We start from the raw sequence: 19,424 nt of genomic DNA, 5'->3' as shown, positions 1-19,424 counted from the left end.
TTCGTGCCGTGTTCCCCTCCACGGCCTCCCATACCCTGCCCATCTCAAGCCCCTGGCTTGCCAATCAGTGTTCCCCTTGCCCTGATCACCAGCAGCTTCACCCCTTCACCTGGGCATGTCTGCTCCCTGCTAACAGCATTTGGTGGTGAATCACTCAGGCTTTATCTGCAGCTTGGCACAATTCTCTCCCTCCTGGGCACAGGAGGTAAGAGACTCCCACCACCTCTGGAGGCTTCACACCTGCTCTTTCTCTGCCCTCCCACACAGGAGAATGGCTCCGGGTCTGCACCCTTGGCATGGTGACTAGGACTGAGTTGTCCTGGCCACAGCATGGGGACATGGGGACACAGGGACCTTCCCTGAGCTGGGCGCTGCATCTGGGCTGCTGCACCATGCCCTGTCCCTGCTGCCTTTTGCCTTCACCCACCAGCTGTCCTACAGGGACCCCATCACCTCTGATCTGGGGGTCCCCGACGAGTAGCCCGTGGAGGGGGGACATCCCTGCTAAGGCTGGGTGAGGCTGACACTGTACCCAGGGGCCCAGCCCCTGCCGGCAGAGCTCCCTGCAACGCTCGGCTCATCTGCCGGCGTGTTGAAAGTGCCTGTTGTCCCTCCGCCCCTAGCGCCTGGCCTCCTCGCAAAGGCAGCGCGGGGCAGGTGAGAAGCCTTTATCTGATTTCCTAAGGGCAGAAAAATCCCTTTGATTTTGCCCCGAAAAGGGGAGTGGGAGGGAGGGGGGGTGCCGTCTCGGCGAGCAGGTGCGGCTGGTGCTCAGCAACTCGCCTTATCATGTCAGCTCTGCGTGAGGCTGGAGGGGGCTGGGGGGGCTGTGATGCCCTCAGCACACTTACGGGAACTGGCCCCATTGCCTGGGTCGGATGGCAAAGCCCCCTCAGTGGGGCCGGTGGGGCAGAGTGGACAAAGGTGGGCTCCTTGCCTTGTGTCTGGATCAGAGGAGCTAGCATGGGGTGAATGCCAGGAGTTTGCCCCTATTTCACAGCTTTTCTCGCAGCTGCATAAAAATTCTCCTTTAGGAAGGAGAAACTGAGGCACGGAGATGCAGAGACCTGCTTAAGCAGGTGAGGAGTGGTTGCCTGTTCGCTCAGCCTCAGTAATTTTCTCGCTGCCTCCCCTTCTGCAACAAGTCCGAAAGGCACACCTACTTCAGGGGACAGGGTGACACTGGTCATATTAATCCAGGGTATGCCACTGCCACTCTGGAGCAGCCTCAACCACCGCAGCTGATCCTTTGTCTCTGCCTCTCCTAGCCTCTCGCAGCTCACTCCCCCCAACCCCCCCGCCCGGCTTTTGTGTTATTACAAATTATAAAACAATTTTTTCCTGCCGTCCCGCATTCTTCTGCCTCCTGCAAGAATTTTAATGTATTTATTTTTGCTATCAGGGGAAAGCGCCGTGTTCCTCGGCCACCCCCAGGCAGCCCCGGCCCTGCTTGGCCACTGATGGAAATTAATGATGGAGGATGCAGGGGGAGAACAGCCACCCCTGCACCCCTGAAACAGAGAGGTGGGGGGACGGGTGCCCCCACAACCAGACACGTTTTTTCCCAGTGACAAGGTCTGCAGAGGATAGAGAACTCAGCTGGGGTAGGGGTGATGGGACAGAGGGGCTGGTGGCCAGGAGAAGCCGTTGGTTATGGGCTGGGGAAGGGACAGTTATTGGGTGGCTGGGCAGGGCCAAGAGGTGCTTTGAGGTCCAGCTTTGAGGGCGCTGTGTTAGAGAATCGTCCCCATATAGCAGCATGACTCTGAAGTCCTCTTGAGGGAGAGGAGACCTCCCCAGGACTCCAACCCACTCTGCCTCTTGTGACAGCATCCCCAGCGATCCCCAGCCTGCTTGTGAGACAAAGCATCCCCTGAGTGGCCCATCCTGCACCCCCCACTGAACTCCCTCTGCCTCTTGGCTGGTGCCCTGATACTGTGCTCACCTCTGTCTCTCACTCCCGACCATGCAGCCCCAAGAGCATGGATGGGGGTACCCTGCTCCAACAGCCCTCCTACCCCATAGCCACAAGGCTGAGGAGGGCTCTGGCTGCTGGGAGAGAGCGGACAGGGGAGGAAGTAATGGGCCTTTCCCGCTGTGGGGAAAGCGTAGCGATTTCCAACCCAAACACCCCGGCGCTCAGCGGCCGCATACTTTCCCAGCATCCCTCCCCTCCTTTATTCCTGAGGACATTGGCAATCAAACCCACGTTGGCCTCATCTCCTGCTCCTGCAGTGAGGTCATCGAGCTGTGTTTGTGACATCCCGGCATTTCCATGGCAGCGCGCTGTGATGTCATAAGCCCAGGTTGCGACCTCACGGCAGGAGGAGAATGATCTTATTAAAACAACACGGTCCCCATCCACGGCCGCTCACAGCTGGGGGACACCGGCGCAGGGTAGCAGCCAGCAGACAGGCCCGTGGCAGCCGAGGGGACGATGAGCAGGGTGCCCTCCCTGGGGTTATGTCACCGGTGGGAGATGGTGATGACACGGGGCATGATCCAGTGCTCAGAGTGGAGGGTGGCCCCCAGGGCTGAGCTCCCAACTGATGCAAACACGCAAGCCACATGGTGCTGAAGTGACGGTGAATTTGGGGACAGCCATGCTGGAACTTACTCCTCAGGGTCCCCCAGGCCTGGCCACAATGCTACCCACCTCTGGAACCAAGCGTCTGGGGCCTTATCGGGGTGCAGAGCCCTTTCATGTCAGACTGGCGGGCAGCAAGCGGAGCTGATGAGGACCTGTCCCCAGATCAGAGCCGCCCGGTGCTGACAGCGACTGTGGGGCCCATTCCTAAATTAGACGAGTCCCCCTCCCCCTGGCCAGCACTCCTGGCCCTGCCCCATGGCTGGACATAGCCTGGGACATCCCGGCCCACAGCACTTTGCGTGGCCAGCATGACCCACACACGTATGTGCACACACCTGTCAGCACACAGCACACCCTCAGGGAGGGCTGGTCATCCCTTGGGCACTGACAGGCACCAGATGGAGATGGAGATGGAGATGGAGATGGAGATGGAGATGGAGATGGAGATGGAGATGGAGATGATGGAGATGGAGATGGAGATGGAGATGGAGATGGAGATGGAGATGGAGATGGAGATGGATGGAGGGGTGAATGGGAGGATGGACAGACAGATGGGAGGGTAGCTCTCTGGGTGGACATGTAGGTGTGGGTCTGGGTGGGAAGAGTAATGTATGCACTTGTTGATGGATGTATGGATGAGTGCACAGACAGCTCAGCAGATGGATAGAGACCTGACTATGAAAAAGCTGCTTACAAGTGTGGATGGATGGATGGATGGATGGATGGATGGATGGATGGATGGATGGATGGATGGACAGGAGAAAGGATGGCCCTAGCAGCACCCTTTAGTAAGCCCGTATAGCCCTGGACATTGTTGCTCTTTCCAAACAACCTAAGTTTCACACAGCATCTCTCCTGGGAGAGAAGGGAACATCCAAGTCCCAAGGGGAGAAAATTTGCCTTTCTCTCTGCAGAATAATTTGCGGGCCTGACCTTGTTCTGCTGCAGCAGTGCACCCTCACTGCTAGCCCAGAACCCATTCTTCACTGCCCAGAGGGGAAACTGAGGCCAAGGAGACTGGCTTGCAGAGCAACAAAGCTGAAACCACCCCTCTTCAGGGAGGCATGGCTCTGTGGCCAGTCCCACTCGTTCCAGCTCCCCACACGTCCATCTGTCCATCCATGGGAAGGACAGGCATTATCTGGGCTGCAAGCGGTGCCGCTGTCCTTGGGCCCCCGCGGGCTGTAAACATGCCGTCATGTGGCAGCACACACAGCCCGCTCTGTGCACGGGTCCCCGAATGGGCTTCGCAAGTTCTGCGTGGGAGGCATCGACCGTGGCCCACAGCCAAGGGAACTGGAGTCAGGAGATAAAATCAGGTTTGCTTTAGGCTGGAGCAAACGGCCTTTTGCAGGAGGAGTAAGGGACAGGGAGAGCAGACGGAAAGAGGAGACACCTCCCCATCTTGGAGAATTTGGCAGGGAGCAGAGATGATGTGGGAAACTCCAGGAAAGCCCGGCGCTGGTCTTGCTGCTCTCGGGTCGGCTCCCTTTGCTCCTACTTGACTTAGAATAACTCCATAGGCACTTGAAGTCACTAATCAGCCAGGACCACTTGAGAGCAGCCTGGGGCTGCCTCCCGTCTCCTGTGATAACAGCATGCCAGCCCCGGGTTCTCTCCGGTATCCCACTCTCACGTCCCCAGGGAAAGATCCTGGCCCACCAGGGTCCCATGGGGCACAAAGCAGGGGGAGTCTGGATCAGAGCCTTCTGCCGGGTGCTGAGCCCTCCATGGAAGTCGTGGGGGACACACCATCATGTTGGTTGATTTGCCTCTTGTTTCAAGAGCTTTGTGCTGATCCCAAGCCCCTGCCCAGGTCTGAGGGGTCAGACAGAGGGAAATGAGGGGAAGGGGACCTTTGAGAGAGGGCCAAGAGGGTCCCACTTGAACTCTCTGTGTCAGAGAAGAGCAGCTGTCTCCACACCTGGGATCTGTCCATGTCCCTCTTGGTCTTCCCATGTCCCCCTTTGCAGCCCCACTGGCCCCAGCATGGCTCATGACTCAGGCAGTGGCAGTGTGGTGACACACAGCTGACGTAACAGGCTATCTCTAGCTCAGTGCTTTGAGCTGTTTACAGTCCTCAGGACCCAGAATCGGCCTTCTCACAGCCTGGGCTTTCCTGGGGATGAGTCAAGGGATGCCCTCCCCTGGGACACCCCGCTTCCTCCCCCCATCTGTGGGAGAGCAAATCAGGGTCAGTGGACGCAGCTCTGGGAAAGATTTCCAGCTCCTGGGTGACACTGCACAAGTCACATAAAGAAGCTGTCCCTCCCTCTGAGGAGGACCAGCAGCCAGGACCCTCCATAAGCAGTGTGTGGTGGATGGCTGGGGGACAGAGAGGCAGGGGGCCCCACAGTGCCTGAATCTGCACCCACAGTTCCCGCCAGGGAGATGAGCTCGGACCTGACAATGGGTCTGCGGGATGAGTAGAGTCACAGCATCCCCGGGGCAAAATGACACACAGGATGTGACCTGCCACCCCCAGCTCTACGTCCCCATGGCTAAAGACAGCATTTGTTCTCCCGCCTCTGCTGCGCTTGTCGCCAAGCTGGGCTGGCCCCGCACTGGAGGACCTCCCGGGAGCTGGCGGCGTCCCCGGCTCCATGCGGCATCCTCCGGCCGCCGATGTGTCACGGCCCAGCCTGTTCCCTTCGGAAGTCCCCGCCGGGAGACTCTGAGAGGAGGTGATTCACTCAACCCTCCCGGCCCGCTCCAGCACGGCCTCCCCCAGAACCCCGGCAGTGGTCCCGGCACAGCCCCCGGCCGGTCTCCGCCGCCGCTCCCGCCGTCCGAGGACGGGGAGCACAGCCTAGCGGCAGGAGCGGGAAGCAGCCGGGATAACGGTGCCCTCCTCCGTGTCCCGAGGGTGCGCGGCACCGGGAACCTGCCCGGGGAGTCGCTACGGTGGTACAGCCTGCCCTTCCACAAGGCCGGGTGCGAGGTCCTGAACACAGTTTTGTCAGATGGATGGATGGATGGATGGATGGATGGATGGATGGATGGATGGATGGATGGATGGATGGATGGATGGAGAGCTGCCCTGCAGAGAAGGAGTCAGGGGCACTGGTGGATCAAAAATAGCATATGAGCTGACAATGTGCACTTGCAGCCCAGAAAGCAGGTCACATCTGAGACTGGAAAATGAGAAACATGTCCAGCAGGGCAGGGAAGGTGGTGGGTCCTGCTCCACTTCACACTTGTGAGAACCCACCTGGAGCAGAGCAGCTCTGGGGTCCTCAGTGCAAGAGAGGCATGAACCTGTTGGCGCAGATTCAGAGGAGCCAGACAAGGCTACAAAATTATTTTGGGCCTGGAGCACTTCTCCCGTGAAGACAGGCTGAGAGACTTTTGTTGTTCAGCCTGGAGAAGGCTCAGGAACATCTTATGGCAATCTTTCAATATATAAATGGGCTTATAAGAACGATGCAGAGAGACCTTTTACCAAGAAGTGTCCTTTTCACTCTTTTTGCAAGAGGCAATTGTTTTAAACTGAAAGAGGCTGCAGAGTTCCACTGCCCGGAAAGGAGAACCACAGTTACAGCAGACTGGGAGAGGCCGAGGCATCCTCTGCCAGGCGGAGTGAGAGCCACAGGGTCTCAGTTTCCCAGGCTGGGAAGCTCACAGAAGTCCTCGGGCCGGGGCTTTCCTGCTGCCCCGACTCTGAACCCGGCCAGAGCAGGGAAAGTGACGGAGCTGGCTGTGAGCAGCCATGAGATGGCAGCAGGCGCTTGTTCTTGGCTGTCTCAGCCTGGGGTGCCTCAGGGGTGTCTACAGGCACAGGAGTGCCCGTGTCCCGCACCCCAGTCCCGGCTCCACTGGCAGAGAGCACACAAAGCATCAGTCCGGAGCCCAGCGCGGGACACTCCCACTGTCCTGGTGGGACAGGACCGAGGGCAAGAACAGCCACTCACGGGGCTCTCTAATACCTGCCCAGCCTCACACAACCTCCCTGTCCAGGACCTTGTACCCAGCGCCCGATAAGGGCGGTTAATGATCAGCACTGGTGTCCTAGTGACATGGTGCTGGACACCCCTGGCATGACACCTGGACAGAGTACTGCCCTGTCCTACTGACCCAGGCTGGCCAGAGCCTACATGTCCTGCAGGCACGGTCCCAGACACCCCAGCAGGGTTGGACAGCTTGGCCTGCACCAGCTTGAGGCAGGAGCTGGCGCCCTTCTCTCCCTGGCATGGAAACATACCAAACCTCCCTCCAGTCTGCTGCCAGCAGCCACAGTGGGCTTACCAAGGTCTCCACATCTGTGGTCTTGGCTGGCAGTGCCTGGAGGAAGTGCTGAAAGAAAGCCTGGGACAGTTTGGAGCCAGCTCCCCACAGCACCATCCTGCACTGCTGGGGGACAAGGCAGACACAGGGGGGTGACAGGCAGGTGACAGAAGCAGGGCAGGAGGGCTCAGTCCAGGAGGGCCAGCAGACCCAAAGAGCAGGCCCAGTGGTGAACCTGGAGCTGACACAAGGTGTGCGGGGTCTGGCACGTGGTGCCCGGTGCCAGAGTGCATTGCCAATACATGTTGTGGCCTGGGTGGTGCTGTGCCCAGTCCTCGTGCCCGTGCCTGGTGCGCAATGCCTAGCACCCACCGCCCGTGCGCCATGCCCAGGACGCAGCACCTGGTGCTGCAGGCTCCGTTGCGCCAGGGCGCTGTATCTGCCGTGCCACGCCAGCGCTGGCTGCCAGCTGCCTTGTGCACGGTTCCATCATGCACAACACATGGAACCCAGTGCCCGGTACACGGCACCCGGTGCCTGGTCTGTGATGCTGCCGAGCAGTCAGCATCGTCCGGTATTTGGCGTGTGGCTCATGGTACCCAGCGCGCTGTACCGAGCACATAGCACCCTGCAGCCGGTCTCCACGGCCCGGTAGAAGGTGTGCCGCAGCCGGACTGCCCGCTGCTCGGTCCCCGCTGAGAGCAGCCCGTACCCCGCATGCAGAGCGCAGCGGCCGGGGCCAGTACCCGTTGCGCAACGCCCCGGGTGCGCGATTCTCTATTCCCGGCGCGCCGTACCCGGTCCGCGACGCTCAGTCCCCGGTGCCGGTGCCCGGTTGCCGCCCCCGCGCCGCCCCCCGCGCCGCCCCCGGTGCCGCCCTCCACCACCCTCGGTGCCTCGCCGCCCCGCCCCGTCCCGTGCGCTGCCGACGGAGCATGGCGGGCCCGAGCGGCGGGGCCCGGCGGCCGCTGCTGCCGCTCCTCCTGCGCCCCCGCCCGCCGCCGCCGCGCACCAGCCCGGGACCGCCGCGCAGGACCGGGGGCTCGGCGGCGGCGGCGGCGGGGCCGGCGCGGCTGAAGGGACCGGAGGAGCTGCCGGGGCCGGGGCTGTTCCGTACTTTCGTCTGGCTGTTCCTGCGGGGCTACCTGCTGCACACGCACCGGCTGCAGGTGCGCCGGGGCAGCCCGGCTCGGGGGCTGCGGGGGGCGGCGGTCGGGCTGCGTGGGGGCCTGGAGACCCTGCACGGGGCCGTAGGTGCGGGGGAGGGTTGGGAGAGGTGCGTGGGATGGAGGGGCTGCCGGGGGGACTGCAGGGAGGGTGCAGTACCCGGGGGGGCTTTGCAAGGGAGGGAGCGGGTGCGGGCTGGGGGCGAGGGGAGATGGGCTCCGGGGAAGGGGTTAGCTGCCGAAAAGCGACGGCACGGAGTTGAGCGGGGGCGGCAGAGCAGGGGAGGAGAGGGGCTGGGCGGTGGGGGGCACCCGGCGCCGTAGGGTGATGCTGGGGCCAGCAGGCGGAGAGGGGCCGGCACAACCGAGAGACCTCGGGAGGGTCCAGCCAGCCCAGGGCGTCCCCGAGCCGGCCAGGCAGCTGAGGGCAAAGGGTCGGGGGCATCTCACAGGGTCCTGGCATCCCCGGGCTCCCGGCTGTGACAGCTGGAGGGAGCAACGGTTTTGGGTGCAGGTGACCGGGTATGTTTTGGGGCAGATGATAGCGAGGCAGAGGAGGGGTGGGCAGAGGTATTTGTTTTCTTCTGTCAACACTTCCTCATACGTCGGATGAAGCAAGCAACGGGCTTGGCTGGCTGCAAGCCAGGCAGCATCTTCCAGTGCCCTGGAGCTCTGACCAGCCCGGGAAGTGTGCAGGGTCAGGCCTTCCTGGCATCTCAGAGCACCAGGCACAGCTGGCTGGAGAAGGGGTTATCATAGGACAACGGGATTTCAGGGTGTAGGCGCTGGAGCTCCCTCCTGCTCCCTCCTGCCCTTGGGACTCTGAGCACAGCCTACCTTTGCAGAAAGATGCCCACATGCTCTGGAGGTGCCCTTCCCCAGATCCAGGCAGCTCTAGCTGAGCACAGCCCAGCTCTCTGAGGCCTGCACTGTGTCAGGTCCTGGCTGCCAGCAGATGCTGATGGGCAGGCTTCAAGCCGGAGCACAGCTGCCCCGTGCCCACGAGCTGCCTGCAGTACCGGGGCGGCCGTCCCTCCCCCTCCTCCTGCCACCATGCACAAGGAACGTCTCCCCGTGGTGACGAATCCAGCTGAATCCAGGCGCAGGCTGCGATGCAGACAGTCACCAAGGGAGATTGTACCACGTGCATCCCCGCAGCCACGGGGAATGGGGACCAGGGCTTCCCTGCTAAGTCCCCTGCATACCCCCATGCTTGGCCATGCCCTGCAGGGGCTCTGGCAGTGCCTGGGTGGGATGGAGAGTGTCCTTTGGACATGGCCCTGTGCAGATCCACTTGCAAAGGGGTGCCCAGCTGCCCCCAAGAGATGCACTTGGAGGTCATGGTGCTCCCTGCCAGGGAAGCAGGCATGGCACCTGTGGCTGCAAACAAGGAGAGGAGGGGAGCTGCAGCCTACAGGGCCCAGAGCAGGGCTGACATTGGTGAACGTGCCCTAGCTGGCTTGTGAGCCTGTGGCCCCAGGGCCTTGCCCTGGAGATGACAGCCTGTTCTGGGAGCAGCCCAGTCATACCCTAGCCTGGTGCTGCCCTCCCACTGCTGATCATTAACCACCCTTACTAGGTGGTAAGTTCAAGGACCCACTCAGCAACTGTTGTACCCAGGTTAAGCAGAGCTAGAGCCATGCTGGAAACAGCAGGACTTAGTCCTGCTGGTGGTTGCTGCAATGGTCCTGAATCTCAGCACAGTCCTGTGCTTGGCAGTTTTCTCTGTCCCTGCTGTCCGTTCTTGGTCTTCCTTCCCCAAAAGACCCACCAGGCTGTCTCTGCATCTCTGGGGTGGGTGAAGGATGTGCCAGTCTAGGCTAGGGGGTTAGTGCCTGGGTGTACTTAGTGCTGGGAGGGCAAATGAGCCCAGAGACACCAGCCCAGGCCATCTGCAGAGCACTTTGAGAATTCTGCCAGCTTGGGAAGGTCAGAGGCAGGTGCTTGAGCTCAGGTGATGCTGAGGGGTCCATGGGATGGGTGCAGATAGGCACATTCAGGGCAGCATTGGGGCAGGGAGGATCTGACCCAGCTCGTGCCATTGACCCTGCCATGCTTTGTGCATCACAGGTGATATCCCGACGCCTTTATGGACCCATCTGGAAGTCAACCTTCGGACATTATAGGAACATCAACATTGGGAGCCCAGTGGTGCTGGAGCAGCTGCTACGGCAGGAGGGCAAGTACCCCATGCGGAGCGACATGGCCCTGTGGAAGGAGCATCGGGACACCCGCCGCTTGCCCTACGGACCCTTCACTGAGTGAGTCCTGCCCTGGCTGTGCTCTCTGGGGCAGCACACATCGCCTGCCCTTCCTTAGGTGTAGGGCCCAGGTGGCAGTTCGCACCACCCCCACTCCTGCGAGCTGTGTGTCCCCACCAAGCAGAAGGGCATGGCCACGGCGGGTGGAATGACCCCTGGGATGGTTCCAGCCTGGGGTGGGGAGTACGCCCACGGGGATTGGGGAACTGCTGCCAGCCACTGCCCCCTGCCCATCCCGTGCCCCCAGCGCTGAGCTTCATCCCCATCCAGGGAAGGGGAGCGCTGGTACCGCCTGCGCCAGGTCCTCAACAAGCGGCTGCTGAAACCCTCGGAGGCGCTGCTGTACGCAGATGCCATCGGGGAGGTGGTGTCAGACCTGATGGTGCGGCTGCGGGAGGAGCGGAGCCGCAGCCCCTCGGGGGTGCTGGTGGGGGACGTGGCCAACCTGCTCTACCGCTTTGCCCTGGAAGGTAGGGGTGTCCTCCCCCTCACCCCTGCCCTGTCCCACTCTTCCCGTTCCCCCGGAGGTCTGGATGCCATTTGTCCCTCGCAGGTATCTCTTACATCCTCTTTGAGACCCGCATCGGGTGCCTCAAGCAGCAGGTCCCAGCTGAGACCCAGCGCTTCATTGACTCCATCAACCTCATGTTCAAGAACTCCATCTTTGCCACTGTCCTGCCCCGATGGAGCCGCAAGGTGCTGCCCTTCTGGGACCGTTACCTGGACAGCTGGGACACCATCTTCGCCTTTGGTGAGCGGTGACGATGGGGGTCCAGTATGGTGGCACTGGAATCCCTAAGGACCCTCAAAAGCGGGGGCAGTCCCTGGCCAAATGTCATTTTGGCAGCCCTCGCTCTGTCAGCCCTGGTTCCCACTCTGTGTCTCTGCAGGCAAGACACTGATTGACCGAAAGATGAAGGAGCTGGAGGGGCAGGTGGAGCGCGGCACGGAGGTGTCCGGCTACCTGAGCTACCTGCTGGCCAGTGGCACACTCAGCCTGGACGAGGTCTATGGCAGTGTCGCCGAGTTGCTGCTGGCCGGTGTGGACACGGTGAGAGCCGGGAAGCTGCCAGGGTGTCCCTGCTAAACTCCATGCCCAGGGGAGCCCACGGGGCCATGCTCCACCCAGCCTTTGTGAGCCCTAGCCTGGTTGCTGCGGGGCTGATGTCCCACAGGGGTTGGTCAGTAAAGACCCTGTCCTCTGCTCTGCTTCACGCCCTGCTCCCTGCCTCTCTCTCCCCTGCGCCTGCTGTCCCTCACCCCTGACTTTTCTGTGCACCAGAGCAGGAGCTTTCTGGTGCCATACTGATGCTGTGCTTGGCACAAGGCTGCTCAGGTACTGGCCTCAATTCCTTCACTCCCCTTGGTTCTCCACTCCCCCAGACCTCCAACACGCTGTCTTGGGCTTTGTACCACCTCTCCCGGGACCCAGAGATCCAGGAGACCCTGTACCAGGAGCTGAAAGCTGTTGTGCCTGCTGACCGGTTTCCTGCTGCTGAGGATATCCCCAAGCTGCCGATGCTTCGGGCCATTATCAAAGAGACTCTGAGGTACATCCCAGCCTTGTCCCTGCCCTGAGGTCCTGGTCACCAGTCCCTTCTCCAGGGGGGATGCATCACCCAGGCAGGATGCAAGGCTGGGTTTCAGTCCCTCTGTACTTCAAATATCCACCTCCCCCCGCGGGGAGCTGCTGAGCCTTGTCCTGCCTGCGTCTTGCTCTCTCCAGGATCTCCAGGTGAGTCCTGCTCCCCCACTAACTCTCCCCATATCCCAGAGTCTACCCTGTGGTGCCCACCAACGCCAGGGTCTTCTATGAGAAGGACATTGTCATCGGAGACTACCTCTTCCCCAAGAACGTGAGTGGGGGCCGTGCTGTGGGGACCCCCACTGCACTCAGTGGGGCCAGGTGGGGTCATTAAACCCCAATTCTTGCCCTGCAGACCCTCTTTGTCCTGGCCCACTACGCGATGTCCCATGACGAGACCTACTTTCCCGAGCCTGAGCGGTTCCTGCCCCAGCGCTGGCTCCGGGGCCATGGCTCCCCTCACCACCCCTTCAGCTCCATCCCGTTCGGCTACGGGGTCCGTGCGTGTGTCGGGCGCCGCATCGCTGAGCTGGAGATGCACCTGGCCCTTGCCAGGGTAAGCAGGGATCCCCCCACTTCGGGGATCTTGCCATGAACTGGGATGGGGGTCCCAGGGAGTCCCCGAGGCACTCCCAACCCCCCTTCTCCCCACAGATGATCCAGGCATTTGAGGTGCGGCCGGACCCCCGTGGCGTGGAAGTGACATCTGTGTCCCGCATTGTCCTGGTGGCTGACAAGCCCATCAACCTGGAATTCATCGCTCGCCCAGGAGCCCCCTGACTGCGCGTCCACCCCCACCCTGGGTGCCAAATGGAGATCCCCCTTAGTGCCCCACAAGGAGGACAGGAAGGCAAACCCCTTCCCTGGCCAGCTTGGGCCAGGGGGCTCACAGCCCCACAGTGGGAAAGCTGGGGGGGATGAGAGATTGCCTCCAAATCACCTCCCTGGGGCACTAGTATACCCCTGCCCAAAATCAGCAGGAGGCTTGGGCAACTGCTGTGCCTTTGACACACTGCAGGGGCATTGTGTCCCCACCATCCCGTGCCCAGCTGGGCTGCATCAGGAACCCGGGAGCTCTTTTGGGGCTGGGGGAAAGCCGGGAGGGGGCTTGCAGCCATTCAGTGTCTCCTTTGTCCCGTCCTTGTGTAGCTGCCTGTGGATCTGTGCCTGGAGCCAGGAATCTGGGTCCTCTCTGAACAGCTGACCTTGGCCTCAGAAGCTTCTCTGTGACTCACTTTACCCCTTGCCCCCAGGGGAGGGTTGAGTGCTGGTGGCGTTTGGGGTTTGCGCCTTTCCCAAGGGATGGAACCAGCCCTGGTCCTGGGAAAGCACAGCAATAACACAGCACATTCCCTGTGATGGCGAGGCCTGGCACCACCCAGCACTGGTATTTTGTCCCTTGGCAGAGCCAGCCAGCACAGGAGGGGTGTTCAGTTCCTGGGACTTTCCACTGTCAGGTGTTATTGCATGGAGATGCTGATAGGGGATCTCGAGAATGGCAGGGCTCGCTGCAGGCAAAGCAGGAGGAGAAAGATCCGCTCAGAATCCCCTGCCCCCAAGCCAGGACCACTGCAAGGCTCTCAGCTGATAGCAGCCATAGGCAGGGGATGCCATTTGCCCAGGGAACTCGGATAGGACATGGGACATTTTTAACAGTGAACCCCTCATACTTTCCTTCTTCTTGGACTGAGGGAAGCAGCAGGCAGAAACCTTGCTGGTACCAAAGCTTCTGTCCCTCAGTGTGTCCCCGAAGGGACCTGCACACCACCAAGATGATTAGGACTGCATGTCCTGTCTCCCCATCCCCTCGTTTCTACCCACACGGGCAGAGGTGCTATTCTGCCAGTGCCGAACTTGCTGGCAAGCAGCCAGTACCCCTTCCCCAGCCTGGTTTTCTCCAGAGGAGTCATGCCCAGCTTTACCCCAGAAAAGCAAGAGACAGTTCTTGGATCAGGCTGCTTTGTTAGAGCAAGGCTGAACAGACTAACAAATAAATAAATATCCCCTGCCCACCCCAAAACGTGCAGAGGGTCTCCATGCAAGTGCCCATCCTGCTGCCTGCTCTGGCACAGACTGTGCCTCTGCCAGAGAGTTCCAGCTCTGTGTGATCCTGAAATAAAAAAGCCTGTGTGTGCAGCTGAGCCTACGCTACCAGGCACCGGGCATGCTACCAGACACCGGGCGGGACCGTGTTCACTAGGAGGGAGCCACAATAGAGACGCTCAAATCCATTAGCAGGATGGCAGAGGGGTGGCCAGGTCCTCCGGGGCTATACGGGTCTCTGCCCAGCTGCAGGCATGTTGCAGCCCCTCCAGCACAGCGCCCACTGAGCATCACTGTGTGCTCACTGGCAGGAGGCACCCCCGGGTCCCATTTTCAGTGTTTCTGCCTCTCCAGGACCAGCAGGATCTAGCCCTGGACTCAAGACGAGCCCGAGGACTGGGGTGAACACGCATGTCCTCCCCACAGAGAGCCTTCAGGCCCAGGCCTCCTTCTCACAGGTCACGCAAGAGATCCCCGAGTCAGACAAGACAGTGGCATTTCCCTGGTGTCTTCAGAGTGAGGATCGATCGATGCCTGTGGGGCAAGGGAGCGTGTGAGACCATAACCCCAAATCAGTGCTGGACTGGGCACCCTCCAACCATCCCAGGGGGCACTGGGGTCTCTCCTCCGTCCTTGCTTGTATGCAAGCCCTGGGGTAGGAGGGAGGGCAGTTTGTCTGGAGAGGGACATCTCAGTGGTCCCCTGCAGCTCCTGACACAACCACCCCTGTAGGCACCAGGGATGGGGTGAGCTAAGTCAGTCAGGGGAGGGGGCAAGGGGGTATCCCATATGGGGCTAACACACACCATTCCCAGTCCCCTTCTGTGAAAAGCAGCTGGGCACTGCTGGGGTCTGCTGGAGTCTGCTGCCTAAGTAGTAGGCAGAGACCTATCCCAACCCACTGCCCAACCCCAAAAAGTGTAATTACCTTTGGGAAGCAGATGGGAACTGGAGCCAGCTCCCCCCTCTTCATTTCAGCCCTAAAGAGGTGCCACTGTGGGTACCAGGAACATGCCCACCCATAGCCAGTAAGGATTCACCAGGCAATGGGTGAGCAGAGCCAGCTGCAGGTGGCCAAGAAGTGTGGTTGCAGTGCCGCCTGGGAGTGAGCCCTATCTCTGGAACAGACAGTTTTGGGGCTGCTGCAACTGGAAGGGGTAGGGGTTCTGCCAGATGGTGCCCTTGGTTGGCCACATTTTTCTTACAGCTAGTGGTGGGCAGCATGTCTGGGGTGTGCAAGCGAGGGTCTGTCTGCTCTGTGTCCCTTGGGAATGGCCCTGGAGGTGCTCAGGTCTTGATGGGAATTGAGGCAAGATCAAAAATACGCTTTTGTCTTGGGGTGCATCCCACCCCAAAACCCTCACCCAGCCCAAAGCCCAGGGACCTGCAAAACCTGCGTTCCACACGCTGCCTGAATGGGGCTCTGGCAGAGTGTCGCCGTGGAAGGTGCCCCTATCCTTCCTCGCAATCACCAGGAATCCTTGTGTACCCCTGGGACAAGCAGCATCTGGGTCCTGCTTTCCCCACCTGGGCACCCCAGCACTGCCGGACCCCAGCCCCAGCCTCCTCCATCCCCCAGGACCACTTTGGATGGGGCAGAGGCAGCAGCAGGGAGGGGACACAGCAATGGGGAGTGGTGCCTACCTGAAGTGGAGAGAAACTGAGGGTGCAAGTGGAGAAAGATGGAGCACCGTGCGCTAAGAGTTAAGAGCATCGATACCTGCAGGAGTGAGCACAAGGGCCTGCAGGATGTCAGAGAGGGAGACGATGCCCCGCGGGTACCGGTTCTCATCCACCAGAACCAGGCGATGGACCTGTGGGTGCAGGCAGAGCCTCAGAGGCAGGCGGGGCAGCTGGCAGCGGTGGCTGGCACAGGGCACCCCGGCCACTCACCTGCTCCTTGGCAATGCGGTCGATTATGTCCTCCATAGGTTCATGCGGGTAGCAGGTGAGGACCCCCTCCAGGCAGACACTGCGTTGCTGCAGTGCCTCCTTCACACTGATGTCCAGGTTGTTGTAGGTCTTCTGGGCTGCCAGGTGCTGTGACAGATGTGACCCCATTCAGCGCCACAGGGTGTCCTTGCACCCCATTGTGCCAACACAGAAGGGACACTGAGCCCAGGACATGCACAGAGCAGATACGCACTGGCACATGCGTGACACTGCATGTGGAGTGAGTTTGCATGGGCACAGACAGGTATGAGCACCCCACCAGTGCATGCAAGTGGCCAAACTTGTGCCAGGGCATGCACACACGCAGGGTACTCACAATGACATCAAACCGTGAGTACAGGCCAACCACTTGCCCTGCAAAGAGAAACAGTGCAGGGGCTGCGGAAGGAGCCCTGGGATCACCAGCCACGTTCCTCCCACACCCCAAGGGGCAGCCCGAGGGCCAGGGGAGTGGTTTTGGGTAGGGATGGTGCTGGAGCAAGGCTGAACAGAGCTAGCAGAGGGAGATGAGGACATCACTTTTTCCCTCCCCAGGTACCAGCATCATTGATGACAGGCAAGGCGGAGACACGGCGATCCACAAAAATCTCCAAGGCAGTGTAGATTGGGGCAGTCTCAGGCACGACAGCCAGATCACGGAAGGTGCCAATGCACAGTTCCTGCACTGTTTTCTTCAGGAAGCGTGGTTTGGGGATGGTCGAATCCTTCAATGGGACAGGGCAGGGCTGGGCTGGGCTGGGCTGGCACACCTTGACACCCTTGTCTGTGCCCCTACACACCAGCCAGGAGTGTGCACGAGCAGCCCCAGCACTCACAAAGATGTGGAGAAACTTGAGGATGCGCTTGTGTGTCAGGATGTGCAGGACATTGCCCGAGACAGGCTCAATGACAGGCAGGCGGTGGATTTTGTGCTTGATCAAGGAGTAGACAGCATCGAAGAGGCTGTGGGTGATGTGGTGGGATAGGGCTGCATTCCAGGCACGCACACACCCCCACTCCAAGGGGTGTGTTCTCCTTCAGTGGACAGGCTCTCACCTATTGCTCGGAGAGATGTAGACCAGTGGCTTGAGGGAGCCCTGCAGGTACACCTCTGCCAAGGGAAAGAGCTATGAGATGAGGTCCTCTAGCCCTCTCTTGCAGCCGCACAACCCCAGGGCCCACCTCCCTGCCCTGTGTGACAACATCAGCCACATGATTTTTACCTCTCCAGGTCTCAATCTTGTGCTCCTCCACCTCGTAGATCTGAACCTGAAGGCAGGGAAATGTCCTGGTCATGGTGGTTCCACAGGGGACTGAAGGCCCTTCGAGACACTGCCCCCCTTCCCTGGGCATCGCACCTCATCACCCAAGCACAGGGATTACATTTTGGGGGCCAAGCAGGGGAGCAACAAGTGGATCCTGGTCCGGCCCAGAATTATCCCCTGGTCATTGTCCAGTGATCATGAAGGGACCGGGAGAGGTGGGGACAGCCCCTCCCTGCCCCATGAATGTCCTGATCCCCCAAGCACTTCTCACGGCACTCACCAAAGGTGAGCGGTAGTAGCGGTGGAGGATGTTGATGAAGTCGGTGATGGTGAGCATCCCTGTGGAGATATGTGGGACTGGCAGCTCTGCCTGTACCCTCTCTGCCAGGCAGGGGAGAGGGCCAGGCATTGCTTCTGGCACTCACCCACAAAGCTCTGTGTCTTGCTGTCCCAGAGAGGGGCAGCACGCACCCCATTGGCCACCAGTGCCAAAAAGGCTTTCTTGATCTGCTGGCAGAGTGCAGAGGGGTTCAGAGGATCCCCAAGACTGCTTGGTTCAGAGGATCCCCAAGACTGCTTCTTCACTGCCCGCCCCCACGCATCCCCCAGGTTATCACCTCCAGGGAGATGTCAAAGACAACAAGCTTGCAGCTGGTGGGGATGGCATCGTAACAGCAGTGGCTCCTCAAGAAGTGCATGTAGACCTCAGCATCAGGGGTCTGAAACTCTGTCTCTGGGCCCAGCCCCAGTATCTCATTTCCCAGTGTGAAGGTGACAGGTCTCCTGTATTCTTCCTCCTCCTCTTCCTCCTCCCTGGGGCATACAGCCTCCGAAGACCCTGCAGGCAAAGTCAGCCCAGCCCTAGCCAGCTATCTGCTGGGTCTCAGCACCCTCCTGCCTGGGGGGAGCAGAGGATGCTCCCACCAGAGCCCCCCTGTTCCGCATTCCATAGGGGCAGCACATAGCACTGCGTCTTCTCCAGCACGAGGAGGACTCCAGCTGAGGAGAGGGATATGGGCAGGGTGGCCAGAAGACCAATGCACTTGTCACACGAGTAAGGCAGTCTCCCCTCCTACACACCTAGACTCTTCCTGCTACCCACCTTCCTCCTCAGGGCATGCAACAGCATCCAGCAGCGCCACCTGAGAGGGCACACAGTGAGGAGGGGTCAGCAGGAGTCTTTTCCCCACCCACGGATTCTGCCTGCACCCGCCCAGCTGCTCTGGCCCACCCAAGCCAAGCAGAGAGAACTGTCCTTTCAGGGTGCGGATGTGGGCATCCCCCAGCAGCCCAGGACCCCCAAAGCCTGCAGTCCCCATGGCGGCTCCAGTCCAGGACACCCAGCTTGTCCTCTTGCTCTGGGGAGACAGCAGGGGTCTCCAGAGCAGGACAAGGCATGGATGGCAGGACCTCCTGCCTTCTCTCTCTGCTATTGGAGCCAAGCATATCCCACAGCGGCTCTGAGCCCATCCTCTCCCAGGCCCAAGGTGTAAATTCCGCTCTTGCTTCTTCCCGTGCCGAGAGCTTCACCAACCCCATTGGCCCCTCCCGGGGACCAGGTGCATCCCAGGAAACTTACGTTAACAAAGCGGCAGCCCGAGGAAGAAGGGAGTCCACAGGGCCGGGTGGCTGACCCTGTTCCCCCAGTCCCCAGGAGACCCTTCTATAACACAGCAGCACGTGCAGAGGGAAGAGCTACCCCGGCCACAAACCCGCCTGACAGAGCCAAACTTTACAGGCCACCCTAAAATAACGAAGGCACAGGGACAGGGTCCACTCCCTAAGGAGCCTGGAGCCAACACCGAGAAGGAAGAGACCCTGCACCACCCGCCCCAGCCGCTCGCAAGGGGCTCGGCACAGCTGGGACAAGGACGTCCTTGTTCCCAGGGCTGCACGTCCGTGGGAAGGGGCCCGTCAGCCGCCCACATTCTCCCACCCCAGGGGTGGCCTGTCCCCAATCGGGGGTCCCTCGGGCCGCGCCCCCCACACAGCCTGACGGTACCTGGGACGCGGCAGGGCCACGGAGCCGCTCCATGCTATCTGCGGGGCAGCGCTGCTATTCTGGGCCCGCGGCTGGCGCGGCCCTGGCAGATAGAGTGTCAGCGAGCAATGCCAGCCATGCCCCCACCGCCACTGCCGCGGGGGGGGACGCGGCCGACAGCACCGAGCAGCGCCCGCCGCCACTCCGCAGCCCCGCGCTGAACTAGGTGGTCGCGGGCCCGGGGACAGCGCCGGCCCCGGGTCCCGAGGGAGGGGGCGATGGAAGGATGACTGGGGGCAGAGAGCGGAGGGACACCCTGCTCCGTGAACCCCCGTCCTCCAGGAGCGGTGCTCCGCGCCGTCGGGACACCGTCCAGC

General features: G+C 60.9%; 2 protein-coding genes across 4 annotated transcripts; one reads left to right on the top strand and one right to left on the bottom strand.

Moving 5' to 3' along the window:
- The first annotated feature begins 7,749 nt into the window (after positions 1-7,749).
- On the top strand, positions 7,750-13,044 carry LOC120754967 (sterol 26-hydroxylase, mitochondrial). The gene is made up of 9 exons (XM_040069366.1): positions 7,750-7,983; positions 10,051-10,241; positions 10,512-10,711; positions 10,795-10,992; positions 11,132-11,292; positions 11,625-11,791; positions 12,016-12,097; positions 12,182-12,382; positions 12,481-13,044. Exons 1-9 carry the CDS (start codon positions 7,750-7,752, stop codon positions 12,604-12,606), a joined length of 1,560 nt encoding a protein of 519 aa, XP_039925300.1. The 3' UTR covers positions 12,607-13,044.
- Positions 13,045-13,805: 761 nt separating this feature from the next.
- PRKAG3 (protein kinase AMP-activated non-catalytic subunit gamma 3) lies at positions 13,806-19,108 on the bottom strand. 3 transcript variants are annotated; one of them, XR_005701619.2, is made up of 14 exons: positions 19,069-19,108; positions 18,646-18,729; positions 18,169-18,208; positions 17,684-17,904; positions 17,492-17,576; positions 17,347-17,405; positions 17,025-17,070; positions 16,858-16,912; positions 16,638-16,764; positions 16,361-16,526; positions 16,139-16,176; positions 15,763-15,909; positions 15,514-15,683; positions 13,806-14,987 (listed from the first exon to the last, which is right to left on the bottom strand). XR_005701619.2 is itself a non-coding variant. In XM_040069367.2 (14 exons), the coding sequence occupies exons 1-14, from the start codon at positions 19,099-19,101 to the stop codon at positions 14,381-14,383; spliced, it is 1,215 nt and encodes a 404-aa protein (XP_039925301.1). In that variant the 5' UTR covers positions 19,102-19,108; the 3' UTR covers positions 13,806-14,380. The 3 variants fall into 3 exon arrangements, 1 of the variants encoding a protein (XP_039925301.1); XR_005701620.2 differs by having other exon boundaries at positions 17,492-17,573; XM_040069367.2 differs by having other exon boundaries at positions 13,806-14,403; positions 15,590-15,683; positions 17,492-17,573.
- Positions 19,109-19,424: the final 316 nt, after the last annotated feature.

Source organism: Hirundo rustica, chromosome 7 (assembly GCF_015227805.2).
Source record: "Hirundo rustica isolate bHirRus1 chromosome 7, bHirRus1.pri.v3, whole genome shotgun sequence".
Classification (NCBI taxonomy): domain Eukaryota; kingdom Metazoa; phylum Chordata; class Aves; order Passeriformes; family Hirundinidae; genus Hirundo; species Hirundo rustica.
The sequence above is the reverse complement of the archived record's forward strand: the minus strand, read 5'-3'. Positions and strand labels throughout refer to the sequence as shown.